General features: G+C 37.1%; 1 protein-coding gene, 1 long non-coding RNA gene and 1 pseudogene across 12 annotated transcripts; 2 read left to right on the top strand and 1 right to left on the bottom strand.

Moving 5' to 3' along the window:
* Positions 1-3074: 3074 nt before the first annotated feature.
* Positions 3075-4839, top strand: LOC133716664 (putative ripening-related protein 1; annotated as a pseudogene).
* An 840-nt stretch (positions 4840-5679) lies between these two features.
* On the bottom strand, positions 5680-6426 carry LOC133714888 (putative ripening-related protein 2). Its single transcript, XM_062141159.1, has one exon. The coding sequence runs from the start codon at positions 6344-6346 to the stop codon at positions 5882-5884; it is 465 nt and encodes a 154-aa protein (XP_061997143.1). The 5' UTR covers positions 6347-6426; the 3' UTR covers positions 5680-5881.
* Positions 6427-8399: 1973 nt separating this feature from the next.
* Positions 8400-12392, top strand: LOC133714891 (uncharacterized). Of its 11 annotated transcripts, none has more exons than XR_009848845.1 (12): positions 8400-8751; positions 8842-9035; positions 9138-9218; positions 9311-9337; positions 9442-9503; positions 9653-9726; positions 9835-9907; positions 10645-11139; positions 11247-11529; positions 11664-11733; positions 11836-11934; positions 12044-12392. It is a non-coding gene; the product is annotated as an uncharacterized LOC133714891 (long non-coding RNA). The 11 variants fall into 11 exon arrangements; XR_009848847.1 differs by having other exon boundaries at positions 10004-11139; XR_009848839.1 differs by lacking the exon at positions 9653-9726.
* The last annotated feature ends 7505 nt before the right edge of the window (positions 12393-19897 follow it).

Genomic DNA, 19897 nt, shown 5'->3' with positions numbered 1-19897 from the left:
CCAGACTCTGGACATAGGTCGCGGGACTTCAATCACAGATCACGGGACTCCAATCACTGATCACCGGTTGCTAAAGGTCCCCAAAGAGGTTGTTGGAAATCTTATAAGTCACCGAATAGGTCGCTGGAGATTTTTTATTATCCCTCAATAAAACCCAATAAAGTTTTACTAGGTAGCAATAAAAGTTTACTAGATTTTATTGGGGGACAATAAAATTATGGAGTACTGTTGAGGGGGGGGGGGGCAACAAAACCGGACGCTGGACCTCGGTCATAGATCTGGAGGTTGCTAGAGGTCCCCAAAGTCGTTGGAGATCATATAAGTTACCGGTGTTTGGCTCCAGTTTTGCTGCAGCTGGTCAACAGTCTCTTTTCTTGCGCGGGCGTGCCAGCACCGTTCGGGTGCGGTCGTCGGGGGTGTCCCTTGACCTGACTTCTGTTGAGCGATTGTAGACGAGGAGAGCACCAACCTCGTCGCGGGATTCTTTGTGCCTTGTGGTAAGGACTTTGCTGTAGTTTCTTCTTGTTCACACAATCGATACTCAATATTGCAGATTGAGCAGAGCGAAATCACCGGGAAATGTTGAGATCTTGCTAAAGCGTGACTTTAGCTTGGCTGGGTTGCTAGGGCGTTACCCTTGGTTGGCTGGTTCTGTAACCGTTGTGGTCGCGGCACTACCGTCGGCTCCCGAGGAGACTAGGACCGAAGCACGTTGACAGAGGGTTTGGTGGCATTGATAGTCGGCTTCTGAGAAGACTAGGACTAGGAGTGTGATCACCGCTAAGAGAAAGAGAAGGAGAGGAGTTGCTCTTAGAGAGGTTTGCTCTAGAGAGAACTTAGATCATCTTAGAGATGTTGTTGTTGTATGTGAATGGGTCTGTGTTTTAGAATGAGAGGAGAATGTGTTTATATAGGGAATAAAAAGAAGAGTGAAATGATGAGTGGAAGAAAAATAATGAAAGTAGATCTAAGTTCACTTGTAAAATATGGAAAAGATAGAGAAAAGATGAAATGAAAGCAAAGCATTTGAATTTGGTTCATATGGGATTTTGGCTCTTGTTTCTTTTAGAATTTGGTTTTAGCTTAGCTTTTAGAATTTGAATCTGCTTCATATGGGATTTTGATAGTGAAGTTATGATGAATTTGATAATGTAAAGAAAACAAATTTATGCTGGTTTAAGCTAAATCAGAAGCACAGAGATTAGTGAGTAAAAAAAAAAAAAAAAAGCAAAGCATGAAGGTGCAGCAACATGGAAGTGGTGATGATCTATTAAAGAGACTGTAGAAGAAAAATATATCCAAGGAAAAAGAGAAAAGCATCTAGCTTTCTTCATGTGGGTAGGAAACATGAACATGTGAATATTGAGCTGGTTTTAGGTCAGTTTCTGCCCCTTTATTCCTTCAATTATTTCTCCAACAAGACTTCATTATATGCCTTCGACTTCTTCATATGAAATGTTCCACTATGAGTGTATATCATACTGACAAATTTTCAGATTTTTATTCCATGTGGTTGGGCTGAAAATGCTGCTGGACCTCTTACAGGTCCAGTTTTCCAGTTTTGCTTCTGTAGAAAATTGGGCTGATTGTTTGAAGGCCTTCCACTCAAAAAAAGCTCTTGCACTCTTCATAAGAAATGATCCTTGGGCTGTCTAGAATGGATCTGGAAAGTTTCAGCACATTTCGATTTCATTTGGTTAGTCTGCCACCCCTCCTTCCTTGTCTAGCTCGGTTTTTCCTAGCCGAAGTAGGAAAATGTGCTAAAGTTAACTTTTCATGCTTCCATGCTTCCATAGTAGGCTTTATTTAGCCTCTAAATATATATTTCGAGCTTGTCGACAATATATAGCTTGAGCCACTGACATTGGCTCAATTTCTCCAACACATGCCTTGTCAGGCCAAAATGTTCATTTTGGGTCCAAACAACCGGAGAGGCCGCCAGATACTTTTATTACCCCACAATAAAACTCAATAAAAAACAATAAATATTTTATCGGGTGCAATAAAATTTATTGGTTTTATTGGGGGCAAAAAAGTTTATTGAGTATTATCGGAGGCATAAAACCAGACGCTGGATTTCGGTCACCGGTCCAAAGGTCGCCGAAGACTTTTATTATCCCCTAATAAAACACAATAAATTTTTATTGAGGGGCCATAAAGTTTAGGAAAATTCTACAAAATGTTAACGTATGACATGCATACAATTGCCTTAAAAGTGGTAATTTGAGTCCTCAAAATAGTAATATTAGTCCTCAAAGTTGTAACATGAGTCCTTAAAGTGGTAAATTTTCTTAGTTACCACAAGAGTCCTCAAAATAGTAATATTAGTCCTCAAAGTGGTAACATGAGTCCTTAAAGTGGTAAATTTTCTTAGTTTACCATATGAGTCCTCAAAATAGTAATATTAGTCCTCAAAGTGGTAACATGAGTCCTTAAAGTGGTAAAAATAGTTGATGTATGAGAAATGTTAACATACCATAGCTTTACCCTAAAGTTTATTGGGTATTATTAGAGGCAATAAAACTGGACTCCGGTCATCGGTCGCTAGACTTCGATCACTGGCCATCGAATTCCTGTGACCGGAGATCGGAGCCCTGCAACCGGTTACCAGATTCCCTCTCTCTGATGACTTCTTTCTCTCTAAGTGACAGAGAGAGGGAAATATTATCCCAAAAGTAAACAAAGAACAATAAAAAAAAATACTTAATTGGGAATCAGGGCCAAAGATATGTAGTTTATTGGGTAAGTGGACAATCTCATAAGATGTTTGGGTAAGTGTAACTCAAATTTGGGTAAATGGACATTTTTCCATTCCTATTTGGACTAGCCACACCTAAAACTAAGTTAACTGCAACATGAATAAAATGTTGGTTGTTATTTTCTGGGAAAACCAAATGAGCTTAGAAACTATTTGCTCGCTTTAGTTGTAAGATTGCAAATTTGCCATTCTGCAAACATTAAGAAGGAATTTTGTTTGGACATGCAATTCTTATAAATAGCCATGCCAAGCCCCAAATGCTCTTGGGCATCAAACATCCCATGCACATAACAGCACAAGTAGAGAGAGATGGAAAATGATGAAGAGCTTTTTCTCGAAAAGGTCTATTCTAATCATTCTCCTCTTAAAAATTTTCTTGGTTAGTGAAGCTCATCAATGTCGTCCAAGCGGTAGAATTTGAGGAAAGAAACCTCCTCCTGCACAATGTAACCAGGAGGATGACTCTGATTGCTGTAAAGCTGGAAAAATGTACCAACATACACTTGCTCACCACCAATCTATGGCAACACCTAGGCGGCTAGGCCTACCTCACTCTTAACAACTTTGATGCAGGTGCAGTGTATTAAAAGTGTAAAGCATAATTCATCAGCTCTACTACGTCAGTTTAGATGTCTAGCCGCAAAGGTGTTGAAAGCGTACAAAAACGCAGAAAAAGCGTACACGTCGATTTTTTTTTTTTTTTTTTCAAATCCATTTCTAGACTCTGCTCTTGAGTTCAAATTGATGTTTTATAGTTCTATTTCAATTGAAGTTTATCAGACATATTTTGAATATTTTGTTAAGATGAAAGAGAGTAATCTCAATAAAAGTGGTCAGATTCAAAGTTCTTGTTAATCTAGTATGTATACCCATATGTAGTTAAGACTCTTACCAGATCATAAAATTCCATTTTATAGATGAGATAGTCTAAAGGTTCAGTTAAAAGAGTCAGTTGCTACAGCAAGATTAGTATATATAAGTACATGTCGATTACTTCTTGTAATCTTAATTAGTAATAGTACAATTACTCAGAGAAATTCCAATATCAGTTTCTCATCGTTTTAATCTTCTTCTTTTTCCTTCATTGCTTAGCTAGGTCTCCATTTCATTGATACGAGAATTCCGATCATATTTGAGTTTGAATATATTGATGTTTTTTTCAATCAAAGTATGTCAGCAGACATATTCTTTTCATTTCTTTGTTGATAATATATAAGTTGAGTTTTGATTTGAGTTTGAATAGTACTCATGAAATCTGATATGTATAGATGGTATGTTAACATTTCTCATACATCAACTATTTTTACCCCTTTAAGGACTCATGTTACTACTTTGAGGACTAATATTACTATTTTGAGGACTCATATGGTAAACTAAGAAAATTTGCCACTTTAAGGACTCATGTTACCACTTTGAGGACTAATATTACTATTTTGAGGACTCATGTGGTAACTAAGAAAATTTACCACTTTAAGGACTCATGTTACTACTTTAAGGACTAATATTACTATTTTGAGGACTCATTTTACCACTTTTAAGGCAATTGTATGCATGTCATACGTTAACACATTGTAGAATTTTCCTAGACTTTGAATTAAGTTTTCTAAATCTGATATATATCTAAATATATATGTAGATTTTCATGTATTAATGTTCCCTATATATGTGTACGTGTGTACTTTTTTTAATATCGTAAGGCTTACGTCTTAGCAAAGTTCTTCCGAAAACGCCACGGATTATGCCTTAGCATTTTAAAACATTGGGCAGGTGGTGACAGGGACGGTCCATCAAAATGTGAAGGCAAGTAGCACAATGACAACACTCCAGTTGTGGCATTATCCACTAGATGGTACAATGGTGGATCAAGCTAGGTGCCTTAACAACATCAAAATTAATGTAATACGGGCAGTTTGGTGGCCATAGTGGTGGATGAGTGTGACTCTACGAAGGTTGTGATGCAGGCCATGATTACCAGCGTCGTTGTCCTAACAACATTGTGAATTCATCCAAGACTGTTTCAAAAGCCCTGAGTGTGTCTAAAGAAAATTGGGTGCTTAGATATCACATGGTCCGACGCTTAATTAGTTACATTGTTATCTGTCTAGCTTGCTACATATATTACATTATTAAAGTACTATCTTATATTTTGTTTATGTGATGAAATATATAACAATATCAACAAAGAACTTCTATTTTATTATTTCTAATACTCATCTCAGACCTAGTAATCTATAATATGGACAAACTGCAATTCCACCTCTATGGTACAGAACTGCATGCAACTAACTAATATATAGATGAACTGCTTGAAATAACTGTCTATTTCGATGTTCTTATAAAAAAAACTGTCTATCTCGATGTTGAATTAATTATGACACACCTATAATCTTCGATCTCTCTGTAGAATCAGTCTAGTATTTCTGACTGTTCTATCTATTATACAATATTTAGGTCATTAGGTGTAATAAAACAGTTAGGTATTATGGAATAAGTTTCATAAAGAATGTACATTAATCTAAAGTGAAGACATGCAATAACAAAAATCTAAATAAGCAGCTAAGGACTGTCGATTGTATCACCATCCCTTTAATATTTATTGTTTGGGTCTATATATGGTGCTGTGTTAAGTGATCTTAGTTGATTAGAACACTAGAAATATCCTTCAGAATCTGAAGACGGTCATAAAGTCTTGGATCTGCAAAAATGCAGACTGAGATGGACTTTCAAATTTTGGAACTTCAAACTGTCAAAATATATAATAACAATTTGTCTGCACATTGGCATGCATGCACCAAGCTTGTAAAATCATTAGAATTTCATTTTGTTTATATTTAAGGATATATCTCAAAGGTTAAGGTGGCTCCTTGCCTCTCTTAACCTTTGACTTCAGCCAAAAAAAAAAAAAAAAACAAACAAACAAAGAACCGATGATCAAACTAAAAGATAGTCTGACCTTTAAGATACATATACTTTTGATTAAATTACCGCCTCCAATATCAGCAATTCAGCATATGAGTAGCTACTAAAGATTGCTCTTATTTATTAGTTATTACTATGAACCTTCTTTACTCTTTATTCGATAATAGGGAGGAAGTCTATTATAATATAGAGGCAGTCACTCGATCAGGCATCAGACCAGAATATTTTCATTTCACCCCAGTCGCGGCTGCTTTCCTTAACTCCCAAGGCCTTCCAAACAGCTTTAGAGGCATCAACGATGTCATCATCACATCCTCTTGTTGAGTCACACTCATCAACCACCTTGGCTTTCACACTCTTTCCATTACCATATATGGTAATGTAGTTTGAACACCTCTTCCCATTGTTATACCACCTGGTGGACAATGCCACGATCGGGGTGTTATTGGAGTGGTATTTACCGTCACATTCGGACGGTCCACCACCCCCACCACCTTTCTCGAAGCTGTTGATCGTCAAGGTTGCTTTTGTACGCTCGGACATCGGAGGCATTTTACCGACTATTTTGCCACTTGGATTGTAGGTTCGAGCTTCAATGCACAAACAGATAGTCACAAGAATGATGAAGATGAAGAGAAAAGCACCTGAAGAACAAAAGTGGTACTTCATGTTCTGCTAACACTTGCTTAATTGTTTGGTTTTGGTTGGTTTGAAGAAGTTGGATCCTAAGTAGGCTATATATAGAGATCATGAATGCTTGAAATAGCTAGGGCTAGCAAGCTGGTTTTTAATATATAATCCCTGTAGAATGATTAGATCCGTTAAAGATACCGCTCCGTAATATGGCTAAAAGTATACTATCAAATTGGGTAGTAAGATTCCAAATACATATATACAATCTGATTGTCTGCATACAGCTCATTTTATCACCATATACAAGGAACCATTTTGTATTTAATGATGGTTCGGTTCTGCAGCTGTGTAAGTTTGGCCGGCCTGCAGGTTGATTACGACTAGATTTCTTAATAAAAGAGAAACTAACATACAAAAGATTCATCGATGATCGATTACTCCAAAGACCCTTTAGATTCTTAAAATTGGCCTTAATTAAACCGATATTAGAGATGCAAAGTAATGAGCCAATTGAAGCTTAAAGTACATGATATTTTGCATGGAAATTCTGAGTGCTAATACATATATAACAATTCTTCAAAATTCCTTTCCCCTATGATGAAATCTTACTTCATTACATGGTCAGTAACTTAGGACCATGATGACAGCTCTGTGGTTCTGATTCTACTACATCAGTGTGAAAGTTAATGCAGCAAACATATCATTTCTGACAATTCTGCTGCACCGTCTCCAATGAAAAACATCTAAACAAGACATCCTTCTAAAATTATACTAAATGTTCTTGTTTTGTTTTTCATCTGAAGGTGTCCCCTATTTTATTAGTATATATATTGTCTTGTTATTGTGCTGCATGCTTTACGTAATTACAAGGAAATAATTGGCCATGGGATGTTGATCGATGGCGATGTCGACCGACAGATGAAACAACTCAAGTTTCCTCATCTTGAATAAGAAAATAATTAGTAGTCAATTCTAAATGACACACGCAATGATATGATAATTTTGTTTTGCTAGCAAGTTGAAATAGGTTTTGTGGTAGAAATACCGACTATGGTGGGTAAGTATTAGTGGAAGGGCCCTATATATATATATATCAAGAATTTTGATTATTGGGAAGTATCATGATCATCTAATAAGAAGGGTTTAATTCATCAACTGACCCCTCAAAAAAATTGAATAAATACTAAATTACATGGATATATACAGATATCAATTCTTCAACATTCATTTCCCCTATGATGAAATATTACTTCAGTGCATTCATACTCAGTAACTAGGGACCATGATAACAGTTCTGCGGTTCTACTAATTTAATACAGCAAATAGATCCTTTCTGACAATTCCTCTCCAATGATTCTCAACTGAAAAGCATCTAAACAAGACATCCTTAAAAAAATACTAAATGTACATACATTGTTCTTGTTTTGTTTTTCATCTGAAGGTGTCCCCTATTTTATATTAGAGAATTCACTACTACAAAAAGTGCATCACACAACACGAATCACACAACGGATCAGAAATCATTTATTGTGTGTTTAAGTAAACTCTATTGTACAACGGTATTAGTGATGTTCTGTTGTGTGAATGTCAACAAAGTGATAAATTTTTTATCAGAACTACATTGCACAACAGAATTAAGTATTGTCCGTTGTTTGAGTCTTAAAAAATTTAGCGGCAGATTTTCCTCCACTCTCGAGTCTTGGTTGCCTCTTAAAACACTGAAATTCGGGCTACTAGGTACAACTGTTTCACTATTTCCGTTGTATAATTGAAAAACTGAGCACCAAAGTTTGAGGAAGCTTGCTTGAATGTCTTCCCCTAGATAGGCCTAGTGCAAGTTGTAAAAATTGTACAACAGATTTAAGCTTTTCTGTTGTGTGAATTTGGAACTGGGCGGCAAATTTTGAGCCAAAATGTTCTAGTCGCCATGTTTCCCTCCATGATTTCACATTTTGATTTTTAATGTTGCACTCAGACAACAGTTGGTGAGGCTTCTGTTGTGTGAATAACTTTGAATTTTTTGCTAGGTTTAATTGCCATGCCAGTGATGCCACATCGTGTCCAAAAGGGAGAAAAAAGAAAACAAAACCTAGCTAAGCCTCTCGACCCTCTCTCTCGAAGTCCTCTCTCAATTAGATTTGGATTGTTGTCCTTCACCGTCCTCCTCCACCTAGGTTTGTCTGCAGTGCCCCTAATACACTTTCTCTCTCCTCCATCTCTCTCTGAAAAATTAGGATTAGGGTTTTTTGCTGAATCCTCAAATTGTGCTGAAGAGATTGGCGGTGGTTCGGGTTCGGCGAACTAAAGACCATCTCGCTTCAATTTGCCATCAACATGTCATCAGTCCATCGTTTCCTTCTCTCTTTCACCGGTTATTCTCTTAGCTGGGCCGATTAAGGTTCAGACTCTCGAGGAAGCTCTCATGTCAGGAATCGTTTTGGGTTGATTTCGATTTCGATTCCCTTCTATTTTTGCTATTATGATAGAGTTATGTGTTTTTATTTGCTTTTTTTTTTTTTTTTTTAATTTAGGTTTGCATTTCACCAAAGCTCTTCAGCGATGGAGGACATTGAATGCCCCAGATCCACTTTCTCTCTCCACCTCGCCTTCAAACTAGGGTCAATTGAAGAGATGCAGAAGACGAAGGTGTCCGAGAGCGGAGGCCAACATGCTGTTCTGCGCTGACGAGGCAGCGCTGTGCTTCGATGTCCTTAACCTCTACATGGTATTGTTGTTTTCGATTCTAGTTGCTCCTATATAGTTGTACAATTTGTATCAGATTCCCAATTTGTTGGCCTCTAGTTGTTATTTATTTTTTCTGCTGCAGATGACAGTGAGGGATGCTCTAAACTCTGCCTTCGATGAGGAAATGTATGCCGATCTGAAAGTGTTTTTGATGGGTGAAGAGGTTAGGAGACGTGGATAGGTTCTGTTTTTGTTGATATGAGACCCAACGGATTTTATTTTCGTGACCTTGATCTTTGCTCGTTCTATTTGCAGGTTGGGAAGTATCAATGTGCTTACAAGGTTAGAACTACTCATGGAAAGAAACACATATGAAGTTTTTTGTTTCATTTTATTGAAGAACATATGTGAACTTACATGTCTTCTTTATCCTCCATTGTATATAGATAACTGAGGACTTCTGGATAAGTATGGCCTTGAGAGGGTTCTCGATACCTCAATCATAGAGGTGATTCCTATTACTTGACATGCCAGTTTAAATTCTTTCTTTGTTACTTATGTTCAGTAAAATTAGTAAAATTATTCTATGTTGGGAATGAGATAGAACAGGGGTCCTTTGGCATTTCAATTGGTCACGTTTTTGCATCTGTTGTGAAGGGAATTATGGGAATGTAGGTGAAGCATGAATGCACAAAATTCAAAGAATTTTGTCTAGCAGGAAATGCTGAAGGGTAAAGCAAACATGTCTCTTGTATATGTACACTTTATACTAGTAGTATTAGAACTAGTTCTTCATTTTCTCCCTGTTGGGGCTTCATGATTATGATTTAAATTTGCAGATGCTTCAGGGCTTTCCAGAGAGCGAAACATGTGCATGAGGCATTAAAGAGGCAGTTTGAAACTCATTTCTAGGTACCTCTAGACTCTTTCTTTCTTTCTGGGCAACTGTATGCTGTGTTCGATTAATTAAGTAACTCTTGGGGCTATTTTTCTTTCATATATTTGTAGTTGAGAAGACAAGCTAGAATGGCGATTGCATCAGGTGCCCATATAATAGGGAGAAACTAGTTGAGAACCATGTATTTTGTCAATCTCGTGAACTCCTAGCTACGTAATATATGTTTTACTATAGAGGGCAGCCTATTCAAGTTTAGCTGCTGCAATATGCAGATACTGAGTTTTGGTTAGCCATATATATAGAAGTAATATTGTTCGAAAAATCTACTTATCTGGGGCCTGTTGTTCTTTTTTCTACCTACTTATTTAGATACAGTAATATCGAGTCCAAATTAACTTTGTTGTTGGTTAGTTTAGGCCATGGCCTGTTTAAACTACAATTTTGCAAAGGAGAGATCAGAATCAAAATTTGAAGTATCATTACTTATAGTGATTGGGGGCATTGGTAATGATGATACACTTCAGTCTTTGTTGGTTTCATTGCTGACCATAGTTCTTGCTTCATATCTGGTTCTCTGTGTTCTCATTTCTCCCTGTTATATGGGCACCATAGTTCTTGCTTTATATGCTAGGAGTTGTTATCTAGGTGAGTTGTGATTGGATATGGACTCCCTTATGTCAATTATGGTGTTCTAGTTTAGCTAAGGCACACTGGTTGGTTTTGTTGGCAATCTTTTTCTGTTTGGTTGTAGCTGAAGATCTCTGTAGGCACACTGGTACTCGTCTATTCGAAGTGGTAAGATTCCTTCCAGAGTATGGGGGTGCAATACCAAAGAAATCAGAAGGGGGCACATTTCAGGTTGAATCAAAAGTAGTCTGTCGAGCTCCTAGTCAATCAAGACATCGGTTACATACAGATGATGAATCTGATATCCCATCTTCACCAATGCAATATCATGACCAGTCTGATAATGTTGGTTCTACGCCAAGAAATTCACCAGTTGGTCATGACCATACACTTCTGCATAGAGAAATACATGAACATGGTAAGCCAAGCATGCACACCCTTGAGTGGGAAAAAAATTTGGTTGCCGAGGATGATGACCTTCTGAGCTATTTGGCTATGAGGATTCTGTTAAAGGTGGGAGCAACTGTGAAGCTTTGTGAAAATGGAGGAGAAGCTCCAGATGTAATTCGCATAGATCTACTCAACTAAGGGAAACATGAATATACTAATGGACTGTCAGGTAATGAATTAAACATTATGTACTTAATTAACGTGTTAGTATATTCTTGTTCCTAGTCTTGTGTACATGTGTCAGTGAGTGACTTTGGTGTTGAAATTAACATGTAGATGCCAGAAATGGATGGATTTGAGGCAACAAGGGAGATAAGGAAAGTGGAGAAAACTCACCATGTCCGCATTCCGATCATTGCATTAACAGCTCATACACCAGGCGAGGAAACAAGAAGGATGTTGGAGGCTGGCATGGATCACTATTTGAGCAAACCCTTGGAAAAGGGTTGTCTACTTGAAACAATGGGTAGACTGGTGGGGAAGTAGTAGAATTGTTGGAAGCTGCAGTCATGATTGTCAGAGAACAAAGGAAGAGAAAAAAACAAACAGAGCTTTTCATGTAAGTTTCGTTCAATTCTGTATCTAGTGTTGATCATCAGTTGCAATATAAGAGAAGTCTCTTAAAATGACATTCTAAAGTGAAAAACTTGAGCAGATCTATGGAAGTGACAATGTGCTTGTTTTTTTCTTTAGTGCCATTGCTATGTATAATGCACAGATAGGCAGGAAAGGCAGGAGTTCAGTTCTGTGGAAGAATTTAGCAGTAAGTATATATGTTTGAGCTAGGTTGGAATTGAATTACCTTTTAAACTATTGCAGATTTTGATTATGTTCTTTTGTTGTTAAATGTATCTATCTTGCTTAGGGTATTCCTCCCCAACCTAGCTCTACGGAGTGTGGCTACTTCATGATGAGATACATGCGAGATATAATTGAAGATAAGGATCTATCGTTTGTTCACAAGGTACATGCAAGATATGATGATATATACTTGTGTTACTAAAGTTCATATTCTCTATGCGTTTGAATGAGCTGTATGGTAATGTTGGGCTGTTAACTTAAAACTGTTTCAGTGGGAGAGGAGAAGCAACTACATGTATAGCCAAGAGGACATTGATGTAATCCGGAATGAGTGGGCAAAATTTGTCGTCAAGTCATATATGTAGGAGCCATCAAGTAATTGGTTGAAGGAGAGGGCAGTTTGTTCAGTTATATATGTTGATACATATATTTACATGCAGTATATGTGCATGTTTTTGGAACTTACATGTTGTATCAGCTTTTGCTTTCTTTCAATGTAATTAGTTAGAATGCCTTCTTTGGTTTTATGGAATGGATGGATATATGAATGTTACCTCTTTTGGTATATTAGATTGTTGAATTAGAGTATTTCAATGCCTAAATCTTATATATTGTGCATTATTTTTGTGGAAATATTTCACGTAAACAATTGAAAATAATCAAACAACAGTCAATTACATTACGTTGTAAGAATATGTATATATCGTTAATCACACAACAAATCAATTTTAATCACACAACAGTACCAACCAAATTTTGTTGTCTCATTAAAACTCACACAACAGAACGAATACATATCAGTTGTCCAATGTTAAATCACATAACGGTATAGAAATAAGATATTGTATGACTTATGAAGAAGCCTCACACATACAACAGTTACTTATGATACCTGTTGTGTGAAGGAACAACCAACAACAGTCGCCATATTTTTCTGTTGTATGATAAGTTAACCAACAACAGTGTGTACTTACTTCTGTTGTCTGAGTGCTATTTTTCTGTTGTGTGAGAAGTTAACCAACAACACCGTGTGCTTACTTCTGTTGTCTGATCACCATCGAAAATGCGCCGCATCCAATTTCTGGCATTGGCATGCGCAGAATTGGTGCAACGGTTATAAGCAATGCGTTGTGTCTATGATATTCAGATAACGATGTTTCACCGTTGTGTGAGTGTGCTCATCACACAACATCGAGATAGACGACATACATGGTCCACATCACACAACAGATTTCCACCGTTGTGTGATGCAGTTTTTGTAGTAGTGATTTTCTTGTTATTTTGCTGCTTTATGCATGTAATTTACAAGGTAAAAATTGACCGTGGGAATGTTGATGGCGATGTTATATGACCTATAGATGAAACAAACTCAAGTTTCCTCATCTTAAATTAGAAAATAAGTAGTCAATTCTTAATGACACACACAATGATATGATAATTAACATTAGTTAGCAAAACCTATTTCAACTTGTGGTAGAAATACCGACTTTGGTTGGTCGTAACTAATAATGCTCTAGAGAAAACTCTGATAGATAATTCACTATCAAAAACTAATCTGCTTTTGTCATTGCACATACGGCCTCTGCATTCAACTTCAACTTGATGGCCAATAGATGGTGGGTAAATCATGAGTTCAAGTAATTAGAATTGTAACTAGAGTTTGAGATTAGTTATATCCAATCTTTCATGCAATTAGGAGAAATAGGAAGTCTAGGACTTAATTAGCTAGGAGGATTTATCGTCTTAAAAATGACAATATGTCCAAACCTGGACTGACTATATACTTTTATTTCTGCATAGATTGCTAGTAGAAAAAATGTTGCTCTGGATGTTAACATGAGAAGGTGTTTATCAGCACACAGGTAAGTATTAATCAGCATAGAAAAGCAGTAGAGGCATGGATATACACAGGCTTAATTGATTAATACTAGAAGATCCCTTTTTTTTTTTTTTTTTTGGGGAAATGTCTAATTATCCCCTTGTCCCACCTAATTATTAGGCTTCACCACCACCCTTAAGATGCCTCATTAATTTTGTTTCCCAATACCCAATTAATTTTTTTTGGGGACAATTTTGTCCTCACACCTCACATGCATAGAGAGAGAAATTATGAGAGACATCCCCAAAGGTCTCTGGATTTCGCCGGAAATCTCGCCGTAGATCACAGAATTTCATCATCGGGTCGCGAAATTCTGGTCACCGATCGTTGAACTTTACCGGAGGTCTCTAAAGAGGTCGTCGAAAATCTCATAGGTCAGAGAAGATGTCGCCGGGAACTTTTATCACCCCCCAATAAATTTTTATTCCCCTCTAGCAAAAACTAATAAAAGTTTTATTGCCCCTCAATAAAAACTGTTATTGCCTCATAATAAAAGTTTTATTGCCTCTTAATAAAAGTTTTATATCAATAGAAGCTGATAAAATTTTTATTGCCCCTAATAAAAAATTGTTATTGCCCCCTAATAACAGTTTTATTGATGGTCAATAATAAGTAAGAAATGAAGATGTTTTTTATTTTGAAAGTTTTAGGAGGTTTATTAATCCCTAATAAAAGTTTTATTGCCCCCAAAATAAAAGTATTATTGCTTCCTAATAAAAGTTTTATTGCCCCCAAAATAAAAGTATTATTGCTTCCTAATAAAAGTTCTATTGACTGCCAATAAAAAGCTTGTGGTCCTCTCAAGGAAAAGCTCACAAAGGGGAAAAAAAATTTATAGATGCTGCATTGCTTCAATATGTCAAGTAAAGAATACATTCATACAAGTCTTGTTGATGAGTTAATTGCTAAAAGTAGGCAAGTACAATATCAATTGTTGACCCTTTAACCACCCTAATAGCCATAAAAGATAGTAAATGAGCATCAAGCTCATTAATAGTAAATATGTGATATAGCAGCAAAGCCACTTCAATGGAGCCATAAACCACCATCTTTTAGCTTGAAAGAGACCTATAGTTAGCATGAATATTAGAGAAATCGATGTTAGCCCAAAAAAATCATCTCGGCCACGTGTCACTTGGCCGAGGATTTCTTGGCTTATACATGTCCTTCTAGCTTGGTGATGCGTGCGCGGGCAGGCTTGCGGCCGGGAGGCTAGCAAGGTTTTGTTCTAAGATGTTGAGCTTGCGGCCGTATAACTGCTGCTTTAATTCTGCCACTATGATAAAGGAAAGCGCTTGCTTGACGCAATTGAACTTCTAAAACCAAGGGTACGTAGGTAGCCAAAATAATGAGTAGCTCATTGTCATCCGACTCTTATTTCATGAAAATTCAAATGGGCTCACAGATCAATAGTATAGCTTTCTTTACTTATCTTCATAGTTCATACTTGCATGGTTTCTTCTTGATTAAGCATATTTTTCTTTCATGCTTCTGGACTTTATCGCCTTGTCCTCCAGCAAGAATTCCATTTTTGCTTCCTTGTTAAGCCACTAAACCCCTATCCGCTTCTCTCTTTGGGCTCAATAACTCCCAGCCATAATAGACTATTGGACGCTGAGGTACTGACAACACGCAGTTGTATATGTACATCAAGTCATTAATTTCTTTCTTTCACCTCGCTCACGTCCATCCAAGAGTAGTGACTGTTGTTAAAAGCCACTATGAAACTGCTTTCCAATTGCACTACACGGCTATACTTTCTACTATCTAGCCGATTTCTCCTTTAAAAAATAAAAATAGATGTCATCTTACTTTCAAACCGATTGAAATCGAACGGCTGACAGATAAGTGATGAAATCTGTCTTCTGTCAGCCGTCCGATTTCAATCGGACGGTGACTGACCAAATGATCCTTGGTCAGCTACTGACCAGGGAAAAGGGACTCTATGCAACAATACTTACATTGAAGTCAAAATCCATTCGGCCAAAATGGGGCCACGTAGGTTAGAGCACACTTTCTTTTCTTTTATTTATTTAAGAAACTGAAACAAGAAAATATAACGCAACAATTATAGTCAAGGAAGAGGTGCTCAACGAGGCTTTATTATAAACTTGAAATTTCTAAATTTGCGGCCTCAATTTCATTTGGTTTGAGGCCATGTGCTTATTAAAAATAATTTGTGCTTCGGCCATTAAGTACGCCGAATCGCATTTTTTAGTGTAATTCAATCAACTTAAATTTTCATGTCAAAATTAGCCAATAGATACTCTTCCAAATTAGCATCATCTCCAATAATCATGTCGAAGTTGGAGCTGGCTGAAGAGGCATCAACGAGAATAACTAATAAAATACGTTTCTGAGCAAAGAACGCTACAAAGCTACATCGGGTGGAAGATACAACAATTTGGTCTCCTTCTACATCGGGTGAGCTCACCGCAAAGCTAGCTTTTCAATTTCTTCGGCAACCTCTTCCTACGGTGAATTGGAGTAAGTGCATTTGGTCTAAATTTATCATTCCTAGAATGTCTCTGCTTGCTTGGAAAGTGTTGAGGGGAAGAGTATTATCCGATGACTTTTTGCAAAAAAGAGGTGTAGCTTTGGCTTCTAAATGTGGTCTGTGTGGTAATAGTAGTGAGTCCTTGGTGCACATATTTCTCCAATGCTCCTTCGCCAACGAAATTTGGAGCTGCATGGCTTCAAAGTTCAATTTGGTGGGGATTCCAAATTCTTTAAGAGTGTGTTTGGATGAGGGAAAAAATGATGGAATTTAATTGAAAGTGAGGATTTCATAATTCCTACAAGCTAATTCCCTCGTTTGGTATTATCAGATCTTTTCATTTTAAATTTCTCTGTGGAAAAAAACGAAGGAATTCATTGTTTAAATTCCCCACTTCAATTTCCACCAAAATAGGTGTCATTTACGAATTCTTTTGCAATATTCAATTTTCATTTCCAAAACAAGACTTTTTTCTATTTTATTTTTTTATTTATTTTAAACTTTATTAATTTATTACAAATTTCAAATCCTAAATAGAGACAACCAAACAATAGAAATTGCAATTAATGGAATTTTAGATTGATGGAGTTAAAGATTCCATCATTTATAAATTCCTACGGATTTCATAATTTTCTCATTCAAACGCACCGTAATTAACTTGTTGCATTCGGGGTTGGAGAATCGTAGTCCACAACTTAAAGACTTGTGGTTAATTGGCTTGTTTTGCGGCTACTCTGTGGTTTATATGTCAAGCTAGGAACAAATCTAAACATGAAGGTTATGTGCTCCATGTGTCTTATGTTTGCCAGTTGATCTCTGGGCACATTCAATCTACAAGTCGTATTGCAACTGGCAGCATGCATAACACTGTGAATGATCTTTGGGTTTTGAAGAGTTTTGGAGTTCATTGCAAGCCTCGCAGTGCTCCTAAAATTGTTGAGGTTATTTGGCATCCTCCACCCTTGGGTTGGATAAAAATTAATTATGATGGTGCATGGAAGCAAGATTCTGGGCTTGGAGGCTACGAGGTCGTCTTTCGTGATTACAAAGGGAATTATCATGGAGCTTTTGCCTCTAAGCTTGACATTCCAAGCTCAATTGCAGCGGAAGTAATGGCAGTGATTAAAGCAATTGAACTTGCTTGGGTAAGAGATTGGAAGCATATATGGTTAGAAGTAGACTCCTCTATGGTTCTTGATTTCGTTCGCTCTCCTCATTTGGTCCCTTGGAAGCTATAGAATGGGGTAATTGTTTGCACCGAATATCTCAAATACATTTCAAATCTTCGCATATATTTCGAGAGGGTAACCAAGTGGCAGATGCTTTAGCGAATTATTGTTCTACGTCCTCTGGTTTGATATGGTGGAACTTAGCTCCACCCTTTATCCAGGCACAATGTGATAGTGACCGTTTAGGTCTACCAAAGTTTCGTTTTCGGTAATTCGCTTGTATAGTTTCTTTTTGATTTCGGAGGTTAGCTTTGTCTCCCCTCCCTTGTATTCTTTTTTAGTTCAATAAAATATGGAACTAAGAAGGCTTTTTGTCTTGCTTAGTTCTCCAGTTCCAACCAAAAAAAAAAAAACACTACGGTCGAGGTTGTAGGTTTCTGGGCAGCAACCTCACCTGCAACTGCAACCTGACTTGCAGCGCTGCAACCTCGTCGCCGGCGACTCCACCTGACTGCAGACTGGTCCGTCCGACCCCTGGCCTCCTTCCGGCAACTGGCGCCGCACCGTTGTGGCCTGAAGAGGTAGTGTGAAAATAAATTGGACTTAACCAATTAAAATATGTTAGAGGTTCAATTTTCTCTTTATTACTAGACTAACTAGATTCCGTTAATTGGGTCAGTTAATTACATCATAAAGTCTTGATTATCTCCATGTAATATCCATCTATGAAATAAAATAGATAACGAGGAACCACCCTGGCCGACCATTCATTCTCTTTTATGTGTTTTTCTTCTTTGAAATTAGGGTTCAATGATTCAGGAGTTTATATCGAAAAAGTTGGATTAGACCGAAACTTTTGACATTTCTAAATGGTTGAGAATGAAAAATCATTCAAGGCTTTAGTGCACCGAAGTTCGGAGCAGCGTGAACCCCTGTAGTTCGACTTGAATCCCACATGAGAGAAAGTTGGGTGTAGGCAAGGATATTAGAATCCTCGAATACGAAAAACGGAAAATTAAGAAATCAATAACTTTTATAAAAACTTACTTGGTTTTTCGAAGCTTGATTTCTTGCCTAAAGTAATTCGGAGAAGCTTGTTTCTAGATGTGCGGAGGCGCAATAGGCGCAGGGGCGCATGACAGATGCTAGATATAGCAAGGAAGAGGATGCGCGGAGTGGTGATTTTGGGATTTAAGGTTTTAGAAATTTTCTGGCTTTTGGTGCTCGGGTTAGGACTTGTGCTAAATCGCTGATAATGTGTTGAAGAATAAAAGAATTTGAGAGAACTGTGTATTTATTCATTGATAATATGGCCCTTTATATAGAGGGGCAAAAGTACAAAGATTACATAATATTACAAGGAATCATATTTTGAAAAGATGTTTGAAATCTATGATTGAATCTACTCTCTCTGTTACATAAGAAAACATGTTCACGTTTGGATTAGTCACACCTAAAACTAGGTTAACTGCAACAGTATCAGCAATGGATTGTTCAAACAAATGGATTTCCAATCAGATGAGTCAGAGGGCATTATCACTGATTCACGTACTGTTTCCAATCAGATGAGTCAGAGCTCGTAAATTATGAATTGAGGAAGTTGTATCAAAAATAAGTTGCTATTGGCTGCAAAAATTTTAGACATCTATATATGCTTCAAAAAGATAGCCAGGAAGGAAAGTGACCACAAAAGTCATGCACTACATGTGATACCAGTCCTCATTTTCATGAATAAGAGGGCTGTAAATAGGGAACCACATATTGTGAGTCACATATTCCAACGTCTCCTTCTGCAACCAATACATAAAATCCAAACAATTCAAGAGTATTAGAATCGGTTCCAAATCTGCAGCTAGATCTTTTTCTGATAAAAGAGACTACAATTACACTAGCTCCCTTGAACTTTTCTCTCTATGATCCCCTCATTCCCTTGATTTCAGTAAAGTAACCATTGGAAGCGCGTGTCTTTTGAGATTTGAGATTTCAGTTTGGGATTTCAAATTTGTAGGCCATTGGGAGCGTTTGAGTTGACTTGTATGCAGTCTGTGCGGTCAAGTTTATCTGAGATGCTTGAATTGAATCAATGTTTCATCTGCTGGATTTAAGATGTGAATGGATTTGTCTCCAATTCGATTCACAGATATTTTTGATGGATGGCATATCACTTAGTTTTAGTGACTATGGAATTTTAAACATACCTCTTTTCATAAGGGTGCAACTAGATTTTTAGTAAATTTACAACTGAATAGAAATAACTTCAAGAGCCTATCGGATGCTAATGACTCAACTAATGGATACTATGTGCAAATAAAGATACAAGTTTGATGCATAAGGAAGAAAATTATGGAAGGCCCTCCAAATAAGATTTTCGCCGTGTTAGAAGTTTCCAAATCTGATAGCTGATTCCGAACACTTTGCTGCCCTTTCTACTGGTTAGTGATTACGTGATTCCTTATTACCGTTCAACAAACTTGTTCGTTCTTGCTTAAAACCCCAAGAGTTTCCTTTTAAAAGAGAAATTACCATTCTTGTTAAAGTGCCAGACCACTTTATCACCTTCTTCTTGAGACAGTGGAATAGA

Source organism: Rosa rugosa, chromosome 6, assembly GCF_958449725.1.
Source record: "Rosa rugosa chromosome 6, drRosRugo1.1, whole genome shotgun sequence".
Taxonomy (NCBI): Eukaryota; Viridiplantae; Streptophyta; class Magnoliopsida; order Rosales; family Rosaceae; genus Rosa; species Rosa rugosa.
Note: the sequence above shows the minus strand (reverse complement) of the source record. Positions and strands in the feature narration are given on the sequence as shown.